Genomic DNA, 12167 nt, shown 5'->3' with positions numbered 1-12167 from the left:
GTTAGATAACACGTCAGTGACATTTTGGATTCCTAATTTTACTTATCTTTGGATATTTCTCAGGACCTTTTTTAGTATATATATATATATATATATATATATATATATATATATATATATATATATCTGGATATTGCTCATGATTTTTAAAAATACCATTACATGTACTACGAGGCTGCATTACCTCTGAACTACACAATATATCATCACTGGATATTTCCCACGATTTTTTATCACACTACATGCACTAACGGCTCTGAAAACCTCACGGATCATAAACCAGCTGAGAAATTTATCCCATCTTTCACAGGAAAATTAATAGCATCCACGAAACGTTCTCTGGAAGAAGAAGAAGGCGGCGGATGGATCACTTCTTCAGTGCTGAGGGAGACAGTCACCGGCGTAGGGAACGCCACACACGTCACTGTCGAGTGCAGAGCTTCCAACCCGGCTGTTGACACCACGGTCAAGGCCGCCAAAATCATTACGATCACAAGTAAGTTCATTCTCGTTTCATTCGTGTATTTGGAGGCGTAAGTACTCCATTATAAGACTGTAGATGAGGCGAAGCCCTTATTGAGTTTGGTCTAGGGAACTGACTGGTTTTATACGCGTTGTTAAATAGCGAAAATACCACTTATCTGGTGTCATCTGTGTTACTCAAAATCTCCTGATTGGATTATATTAGAAGTCTGGTGACCTTGGAATTATTATTATGCATGAAATACCGGTTTCAAATTCCATTACCACGTATTATCTCATGTAGGGGTATAAGTAAAGAATCTGTTTATATTTAAAAAGGTTTTTCCTTGTATAATTGATAAATCTAGCCATTTTTCTACCTTACTGCCTTGCATAGACGAAGATTATAACTAACCAAAACGAATTCTCACCGTAAAACACGATGTTCGTGAATTTATACCTGAAACACAAACTTATATATAGGGTGCTGAAGTTCTTGTACAGTATCAGGTCGAAAGAAAATAAATGTTCATATATTTTCCCAAATCGTATTAGATTATCAGAAACACTAACCCGCAGAGATATCTGTCGTAGGCAGATCATCAATAACTCGCCCTACGAAGGAACCAAATATCGAGATAACTTCCGTTACAGGCAATATTGACCAGAAATTCAATTTATGCGGAAAGCGGGCCCGAGCGCAGCAAAACATAAACACGCTGAAACACCAAATATCAAAACACCCAAGTCAGTCCTGAACGTAGGTGCCATCTGAATCCGAATATGAAGAAAGAAAGAAAGAAATAAGAAAGATATGGGAAGTGTTTACCGCTCTACAAAATGTCGTCGCAGTAAAATGTTATGTAGGTCCTTTGCGTGGACAAATTTGCCTTTTAGAAAAATGGAGGCAGTTGGAAGTGGAAACAGGCAACATACAAATCGATTCTGAATTTTACTTTGAAGCAGTGGCGAAAGGGTAAAACTGACTTTGAAGCAATGGCGCGATTCTAAATTTTACTTTGAAGCCATGGAGAAATGATAAAACTGACTTTGAAGCAATGGAGCAATTCTAAATTTTACTTTGAAGCAATGGAGGAAATGATAAAACTGATTTTGAAGCAATGGAGCAATTCTAAATTTTACTTTGAAGCAACAGAGAAATGATAAAACTGTCTTCAAAGTAATGGAGCGGTTACATGCAGAATTCTATGTGTACTCAGAGAATTTAAATAGCTGTAATGTTTTATCACTTTATATTTGGAATAATAACCTCATAAACTGATTTCCCCCTTTTCACTAAAATAAACTTTTTTTTACGCTTCTGTGAAAACATTGCCTTCAGGTAGAAGCCTTGGATATCGAACCTTTCATTATTAATTTTTGAAGTTTGTTGTCTGCTTCTGTTAAATCTTTTTCACCTGCATCCATCACTCCATCTCACTTTGACTTATATATATATATATATATATATATATATATATATATATATATATATATATATATATATATATATATATATATATATATATATATATATATCACAGTATTCTTAACATAATTTTTTTTCTTTTTAAACAGTAGTTTTATCACGCTATCATCCTTTCAACCACTACAAAATATCGCCATCTACTCTGAATCATCTAACTAGTATTACTGATTTGCCGACGTATTCTGTTGAAATATCTGTGACTTGACTAGACTTCGGCTTTCAAAGAACTTGATTTTACGTCTCCATTCAGTGGCAAATGAGGCTTTCTTGGTATATATACTTTCGGGGCGCTATATTCGATTCCTTTCTCTGTTGCAAATGTCAGTTTTTTCGGAGGTTTTCCCGTCACATATTTTCCCTTTCAGTGTAATAAATATCGTTTTCCAATATCCTTCCTTTTTCTATTATTGGTTTTACGGAATATTCGAATTTGCAAGTTCCATGTACTCGCATCCCCTAACCAGACTTATTGGTTGAGCTTTGTTTAGGATTCTTATTAATCCACTTCAAGATTTAACCGAATTCATCGCGTGCCGTCTGAGTAAACATGTTGATTTTATATACACCGGACACACCTATCTTTACGTGGATCGTTACCCTCATAATTGATGTGGAAAATAGTTTCTTCATGTCTTTAAATGACCTTTTTTTTTATTTTTATGTAAGCCAAGCTGTAGATTCTATACCTCTTTCCTGGAGAAATGTTCTATTCCTTACCACTCTGAGCTAAAGACCGAAGCTTCCTATTCTTTGTAAGCAGCTTAATGCTCGCTACTCCATGAAGGATTTTTTCATATATATATATATATATATATATATATATATATATATATATATATATATATATATATATATATATATATATATATATATATATATATATATTTATATATATTTATATATACATATATATATGTGTGTATATATATACATATATGTATATATACATACATATAATATTCACACACACACACACACACACACACATATATATATATATATATATATATATATATATATATATATATATATATATATATATATATATATATATATATATTCAATGAATACCGCTCGCTAGAATTAGAGACCGATTATTACTGCGAGAGGCGGTAATGAAAAACAAGTTCTTGGGAAAGGAAAAATTATATGAAAAAAAAGCACCTACCTAAAGTTCCAAAATGGACGGCCGAAAATAGAAGACGATTAAATTCAAAGGGAGAACAAAATGAGCCAAAACCGAGATTGAAAACATTGCACAAAATACAGCATGAGCGGCGAGCGGACATGATTGCGTGTTGATGTATCGTATTGAAGTCTAGGCAAAAAATTGTCTTAGTGGGGCATCAGAGGTTGGAAATAAGAATGATTGTAAAGTAAGTATAACAGTGAATTGAACCAGACGCTGCAGAAATTATATTTAGGATGAGAAGAATATATAGACAAGTGGCCGTTGGAATATCTAGAGAAGTTAGCAACGAAATTCGCACCAGTGAATTAGAAAACAAACGGGAAGCCATGAATATATTAATGGGAAATAACGCTTGAAAAATTAGAGGGAACAAAGTGCAATTAAAAATTATTATATTATATATATATATATATATATATATATATATATATATATATATATATATATATATATATATATATATATATATATATATATATATATATAATTATTTGTGAAATCAGCTGACCCCACATTGGAAGTTACTGAAGAGATGAAATACTTGAGGATCTCTGCAGCGTCCCTTCGGCCCCTAGTTGCAACCCCTTTCATTCCTTTTACTGTACCTTCGTCCATATTCTCTTTCTGCCATCTTACTTTCCTCGACCCTCTCCTAACAACTGCTTTGAGGTTTTCCTCCTGTTACACCTTTCAAACCTCTTAACTTTCGTTTTCCGTTTCACCGCTGGGTGACCTCGTAGGTCCCAGTGCTTGGCCTTTGGCCTAAATTTTATGAGAGAGAGAGAGAGAGAGAGAGAGAGAGAGAGTTTGTCTAACATTATTTTTGATGGGAGCCAGGAAGCAGTTACCACAAATGAACGACACGTGTAACAAATTTGAGAAAACATAAAAAGAAAAATAAGAGAGAGAGAGAGAGAGAGAGAGAGAGAGAGAGAGAGAGAGAGAGAGAGAGAGAAGGCAGAAATGAAGTGAGCTTAACAATAAGTCTGCTGGGAGATTTAAAAAAAAATCTGCAGTTGCCGCAAATGAACTACACGTGTAGCAAATTTGAGGAAACAAAAAAAAAAAAAAAAAAATTGATTACATTTTAGTCCAAGTTTTTTTTTTAATAGCAAAGCTGACTGACGCCTATGAAACCAACCTGAAGATCAAAACAAGATAACAGGCTTAAATTTTTTTTTTTTTTTTTTTTTACATCACAACAATGTCATGTTTTCATCAGGAGAGATACGAGTATTCGATGATCATATGCAATACCATTGTGAAACCTGTTTTGTACACAACTGCTCCTACGTTTCTGAAACGGAAGGTAGTTTGTTTTTTCCGAATCTTTATAATCGTTAATGGTCAAATTGCCGATTGAGGTCCGAACTGGGATTTTCATAATCATTCTTGATTTTTCTGTATAGATTTTTTTAGCTTTTCTTCTAAATAACTGGGATGGGTAATATTTTTCATTTATAGTTAGATGGTCTAAGATCACCTATTATTATTATTTTTTTTATTTTTTTTTATTTTTTATTTTATTTTTTTTTTTTTTTTTTTTGTTCTATCACAGTCATCCTATTCGACTGGGTGGTTTTTATAGTGTTGGGGGATTCCGAGTTGCATCCTGCCTCCTTAGGAGTCCATCACTTTCCTCACTGTGTGCGCTGTTTCTAGTAGCACACTCCTCTGCACGAGTCCTGGAGCTACTTCGGCATCTAGTTTTTCCAGATTCCTTTTCAGGGATCTTGGGATCGTGCCTAGTGTTCCTGTGATTATGGGTACAAGTTCCATTGGCATATTCCATATCCTTCTTATTTCGATTTTCAGGTCTTGATGCTTATCAATTTTTTCTCTTTCTTTCATTATTATTATTATTATTATTATTATTATTATTATTATTATTATTATTATTATTACTACTACTACTACTACTACTACTACTACTACTACTACTACTACTACTACTACTACTTATAAAATACTCACAGTATGAGTCTGGAAATGGAGAAACGAATACCCAGTTATGTATGGGCACATATATATTTAAAAATAAATCTCTACACAGATCTTTCGTGAATCTTTTCGATTCCCCTTACCCATAAATAACTGTGGATTTGTTTCTCTGTTATTATTATTATTATTATTATTATTATTATTATTATTATTATTATTATTATTATTATTATTATTATTATTATTATTATTATTATTATTCTGAGGGTGAACCCTATTCATACTGAACAAGCTCACAGGGGCCGTTGACTTGAAATTCAAGCTTCCAAAGAATATGATGTTCATTTGAAAGAAATAACAGAAGGCAGTAGGAAATACTGAAAGAAGAGATCTGTTATTAGAAAAAAAAAGATATTAACAAATCAGTAAATAACTTGATAAAAATATTAGTAAATTATAAAATACAAGGAGAACTGCTTTGGAGTAGAAATGCAGTGCATAATATTTTGAGTATTTTGTCACAACTTGGTGACTTAATGACATCCAAATAAAATATCTAAAAACATAAAAAAACAAATTCGTGTAATGTTGATGTCGGGGAATGGGTGGTAAGTGGATGAAGGGGGGGCGGGGAGTGGAGTGGGGTGCCGGGTGTTGTGAAGAGAAAGTCAAATGAGAAACTTCAGAATGCAGCCTTGTCATGTCTGGCGCAATCTAAGATATGTATCATGTGCCGATGGCACTGATGCACTGACGTGGTATATTCGTGCATGGAAGTGCTTGGCAGTGCAGTAAAGCAAAACATGGCGGTGTGAGAAAGATGTATAAGAACAGAGACATTGCTTGCACGGAGAAGGGGACGCGAACTATGCCCACCAGATCCCTCAGTCCAAACTTATGTTCACCAAGATTTTGATTGAGGTTTGTTTCCAGTGCCTTCATGGACTTGTGAAATCACTTAAATAAATAAATGACTGAGTAAATATGTATGATTATATATATATATATATATATATATATATATATATATATATATATATATATGCTGCTTCATATATTAAGGTGTGTTGTTTTTGTTTTTGCCCAAATGTAAACATTTTCCTAATTATTGAGTTGCAAGTGTTGAAACTCTAACTGTTAGTACTGTGCATCTATTTTTAAAGCGTACACCAATCTAATGTGAAGTCAGTGCTTACGTAAGGTACCCCTGAGACCTATTACAATTCGTTTTAATCCTATAATACTATTTAAAGAGAAACCTAAATAGTTTACGATCGTTTAATCCACCTTTATGGAGGAACACTCTTTTTTTATTTATTATTATTTTTTACTGTGCCCGGCCATATGGGCATTCCGTCGACTATCCATCAAAAGCAGAAAATTTACGACATGGGCCAATATCTGTCGGGCGTCTGCACTTGGAACGCTTCCCTGCAACGTTTAGTGCGGATGAAAAAGAATAAAATATTGTGCATAACATATTTGATATTGGCGTTCCCTAAGCATCCCGGGAGATTTATACCCCGCCATTGCTTGCGCTCCGTTATAATCGCCCCGTTTTATCTCTCCCATAGAACCCCTGGGAGCACCTGTGCTTGACACCGATTTCGGGCGTGACATAGTGGCCGGCAGCCGCCTACGCATCTCTTGCTTCACCGTGGGTGGCTTTCCCCCGCCCACTCTCAGGTAGGTTTATTTATTTATTTATTTTTTTTTTTTTTTGACTGTAGGTTATAAGTACTGGTTCAGATATCTGGATGTAGAAAAAAATATTTTTATGTATATTTTTAATATGTTTTTATGTGACATGTTTTATTTTTTTGTTATTTTCTCTTCGTTAAAAGAAAGGCATTTTGTTATTTAACCTTTTTGTCTTCGTTCTCAAAATTCTTATACACACGCACACATGTATATACAGTATATGTGTGTATATACATACATACATATATAAAAATTCTTATACACACGCACACACACATATGTATATATATGCGTGTGTATATACATACATACATACACACACACACATATATATGTATATAACCAATTTTCATAAATGTTACTTTATATATATCATATGTAAAATGTTAATTTATATTGGTGTTACAACGTTAGCCGCAGCAAAATTCACCGACCAACCTTGCATAGTTCGTAGATAGTTGCTCTCACTCCTGAAGAAAGCAGGTGGTATACTTTTCTTGTTATTTTGAGGAACGCCTCCTATGAACTGACTTTGATTATGCTGAAGACATCACCAAAGCAAAACAGAATGTAAGACAGTTGAATTGAGATCTCTCTCTCTTTTTTTTTTTTACTTGAAGAACGTCCCAGAAATATCATTGTTTTAAAATGGTACTTCAACAGAAATTTAATTTTTTTTTTTGTTAGATTTTAATATTCTGCGAAAATCGTTGTTGTTTAAACTTGCCCCTTCTACACAAATTTACATTTTTTTATCATTTTATTTATTCCTTCTTTAAGCCTGTCCATCTGAAAAAATAAAATCTAATTGCTCTGACACAATTTTACTGAATCGCATTGTGTTTGAATCTTAGGAGGAACGCTACACAGAAAAACAGTTAAAGAGTTAAGATATCTTGTGCAAAGAAGAATATACGTATAATAATAGGCCTTACTCCTTCTAAAAGCGCCTCTTTTTAAGATGAATTATAACTCAAACACTTGAACGGATCAGGCTCTCTCTATCTCTTAATGCGAGATACTATATCTACCACTCTCTAGTATAGCTGACGTCTTTGGTTTGTAGTTCAATTCCAACATATCCTTAGTTCAGTTCATCTTTGATTTCATATCTAAGGCACAAAGGTGGAAAATGAAATGATACAAAATACACTCAAGTTGGAAAATATACATATTTACATGAAATCATTAGTTAGACCTGTTTTTGTATTGCATGTTCAATTTCCCGTCGAAATTATTTAGTATCAACAAATCGCAGCAGATGCCGGATTTGTTGGTGAATAAGGAGAGGTAAATTGCATCATAGAATTTAAAGTTTTTTTTTTTATAATTTTCGGTTTAGCTTTGTAGAACCCCGATATCGAAAAAGTGATTATGATCTTCCCCCGTATTTATTTCTGTAGCGACTGTTATGTGCAAAGCATATCTTTACTTCACAGGGTTTATTGTACAAAAAGCTTAACACGCAAGTTAATTGACATAGCTTTCTCTCTTACACACACACACACACACATATATATATATATATATATATATATATATATATATATATATATATATATATATATATATATATATATATATATATATATATATATATATATATATATATATATATATATATATATATATATATATATATATATATATATATATATAATATATATATATATAATATATATATGAATGTAACTGAATAAGTGACAACTCAAAACGCCTTCGAATGGGAACTCTTGAAGAGAGAAAACCTTATTCAAGATTATTGACCGTAAAAGGAATTCTTCGGGTCCAGTGGAAGAATATAGAAATATTTCTAAAGAATAATAGCTTAAGGGGCATGAAAGGAAGAGTGAATTTCTTTTTTTTTTTTTCAACTGTATGGGTTATGGAATGGGAGTAGTAAAGGTTAACTCGGTCTTGGAGATCAAAGTTGGGAAAAGTATGATATTGAGACCTTTGGGTTTCAAGTTCATAAAGAATAATAAAAAGAGAACATTAAATAGAAATTCTGCTGCAGGTTAACAAAGGAGACACGAGAAGAGGTGTGGATTCTGAAGATTTTTTTTTTTTTTTTTTTTTTTTTTTGCCCCTCCAGACTCGTTGTATAAACGTCCTTAAGAATTGACTGGATGTTGGTAGAATTCACCGAATACTCAATATTATTGGATAGCAAGACAGAAAAATAAAAATACTTTGTAAAGTTTTCCTAACAGAATATAAAGGTTTTCAAACAGAATATAAAGGTTTCCTAACAGAATATAAAAGTTTCCTAACAGAATATAGTTTCCTAACAGAATGTAAAGGTTTTCAAACAGAATATAAAGGTTTCCTAACAGAATATAAAAGTTTCCTAATAGAATATAGTTTCCTAACAGAATATAAAGGTTTCAAACAGAATATAAAGGTTTCCTAGCAGAATATAAAAGTTTCCTAACAGAACATAGAAGTTTCCTAACAGAATATAAAAGTTTCCTAACAGAATATAAGCACAAAAAGATACAAAACTATGACAAGAACTAATTGTAAATATTTTATGAACTCCAGCCTAGTAGAAAACCAAGAACTGGTGTTACCTAACTGTAAAGGAGAATTTCGAAAGAACGGTACTTTGTATGAAACAAAAAAAAAAAAAAATTATATGCAAGGCGATGTTTACAACAGCTTTTGTCGGAGAGATCACGATTCATGATCAAAAGACGGTATTTAAGATCAAGGAGTCTTAACACTTCCGTTAATTAAGAAAAGAACTTCCTAATACGCGTAGGCAGCGGAGGCTTCGTTCTAAATATAAAAGTTTTAATCTATTTACCGTCGAGCTGACAAGGGTTTTCGCAAGACTGATTTGAGATGTTAGGAAGTATTAGTGAATGTCAGGACCAGCAGACGAACGCATCTTAAATTCTTACAGTGAATACATGTATATACAAATAATGTTTGCAAAAAGAACGCTACAGTTGTGAGACAATGCCCTGAATTATTGGTCTTGAATCCATAAAAGGGTGCGTGTGTTTATGTCACAGAAGGGAATGTTTTGAGGTAGCCATGTTCAGTGGAGACTCATAGTTAAGGACACCCAGTAACTGAGGGACTGTGCTTCCTGGGTGACAAATAGCGAGCAAGTTTTCCAGTTGCTGCATCGGCCTCTTAATCAGAACGAAGTGATCTCGTCAAAGAAGTCATCATTAAACTTTCTTTGGCAGCAAGAGACTCCATAAACATCTAGAAGAATTTCTGGTGACAGCCGCCATCTCTCTCTCTCTCTCTCTAGTTGCAACTTCCTAAAAACAAGTCGAGATAGACAAATACGAACTGCAAATTGAAAACGATAAAACTGGCTGCCACTTTATTACCGGCTGAACCGTTGCTTAGCAACACAGAGACTCACTTTACAAGAACTGCAGCGATGGAGGTATTGCAATTGCAAGGCATAGCGATGTAGAATCATTCCGACGTTCGTTATCTCTGAAGGATGTTTAGTATAACGACGCTGAACCCAATCAAGAATAGATATAGAGTCATAACGTTATGATATATGAGCATGCCTGAGTGAAATTGAATAAAACAGTGATGAAACGTAAGTCCGATGATGCAAGTGAAACAGCATTGACGAAAGAAAAAGCGAAATACTTCTGAACCGTAAGACTGGCGGAAGGGTGAATGAGAATACTAGTGATCTGTCGAGAAGGTATCTCAGAATGAATAAATTGAATGAAGAGACATTTGTAAGGAGTAAGGAAGGAAAGTTTAAAGTGAATAAAAAATTAAACAGGTTGAAAAATATGACTGATGTTGAATTTGGTGGCAAAGAGTTACGCATATTATGGTGAATAGAAAATAACCCGGACTTTGGGTGACAAAACAAATTAGGTGATTTAATACAGCCATTACTATTTTTACTGTCATTTTTATTTAAAACTGGGAGAAGTTCATTGAAAAATGCTTGAAAGGCCGTCAACCCCAAAAGCAAGCTTTTAGAATAAGCATGAATTAGATATGCATAGAACAGCAGATATATATATATATATATATATATATATATATATATATATATATATATATATATATATATATATATATAAAATGTTGCAATTCTATGTATATCTAATTCTTGTTTATTTGAAAAGCTTGACTTTGAGGTTAAATGCCTTTTGCCTTTCAAGCATAATTAAATGAACTTCTAACGATTTTAAATAACATTATATATTATATATATATATATATATATATATATATATATATATATATATATATATATATATATATATATATATATATATATATATATATATATATATATATATATATATTTTATTTCACATACATACATACCTGGATGTATGTATAAGTCCTCCTCTCTTTCACAACATACATATCCACATGCATATGCAAATACCTCCTCCTCCTCCTCCTCCTCCTCCTCCTCCTCCATCCTCCTCCTCCTCCTCCTCCTCCTCCTCCTCCTCCTCCTCCTCCAAGCCTGCACGCTTCGAGAACGGCCTGCTCGAAATATGCGACTGTGTTGACGAAAATACTTTGCGTCCCGTAAAACCTTGCCGGAACTTCCCAAGAAGAAGACCCATTGGGGCTTAGCGTTTTGGGCCTATGGGCGATTATCTTCCTCCGACCAAAGTCCCCTGGACGTCGTTTGGGTGTCATCTTTGCCTAAATTCACAAAACGGCCTGCGGCTTCGACAACGGCCTGCGGCTTCGAGAACGGCCTGCTGCGAAATTCAGGGCGACTGCCTGAAGTGCAAATCGATACAGGATCTTGCGTCTCGTAAACGCAAAAATTGCCAGCGAAAGTTTTTAAGAATCGTAAATTTCATGAATGGTGTTTACTATAATCAGAGGGGGCATTTCATGGGGCGTTTTGTCTCGAATGGTGCTTATGAATGGCGATTATCTTTTCCACCCTCCACCCACCATCCCCAAACTCCCCTGGACGTCGTTTTCATGAATGGGTTTACTATAATCGTTTTCATGAATGGTGCTTACTAAATCAACTTAATTAAATTTCCCTATAATCGTGAATGGCCTCTCGTACAAATTACTGGGATCCGTGGTGTTTACTATAATCGTAAATTTCGTTTCTCTTTATGGTTTTCAATTTTTACTATAATCGTAAATCAGAATGGTGTTCTTCAATTGGTGTTTGGTTTCACTGAGATGTTTATTGCCAGTTCAGTATTTCGTGAATGGTGCTTACTATAATAGTAAATTTCATGAATGGTGTTTACTATAATCGTAAATTTCTATAATCGTAATCGTAAATTTCATGAATGGTGCTTACTATAATCGTAAATTTCATGAATGGTGCTTACTATAATCGTAAATTTCATGAATGGTGCTTTCACTACTATAATCGTAAATTTCATGAATGGT

The 12167-nt window shown here is 33.6% G+C and overlaps 1 protein-coding gene across 1 annotated transcript in view; it reads left to right on the top strand.

Moving 5' to 3' along the window:
• LOC136826017 (nephrin-like) overlaps positions 1–12167 on the top strand; it is a 588861-nt gene that overhangs the window by 451605 nt on the left and 125089 nt on the right. The window contains exons 9-10 of the mRNA XM_067082876.1: positions 311–496; positions 6659–6770. Coding sequence (XP_066938977.1) covers positions 311–496; positions 6659–6770 — 298 coding nt within the window. The remainder of the gene's footprint in view (positions 1–310; positions 497–6658; positions 6771–12167) is intronic.

This window comes from Macrobrachium rosenbergii, chromosome 40, assembly GCF_040412425.1.
Source record: "Macrobrachium rosenbergii isolate ZJJX-2024 chromosome 40, ASM4041242v1, whole genome shotgun sequence".
Taxonomy (NCBI): Eukaryota; Metazoa; Arthropoda; class Malacostraca; order Decapoda; family Palaemonidae; genus Macrobrachium; species Macrobrachium rosenbergii.
Note: the sequence above shows the minus strand (reverse complement) of the source record. Positions and strands in the feature narration are given on the sequence as shown.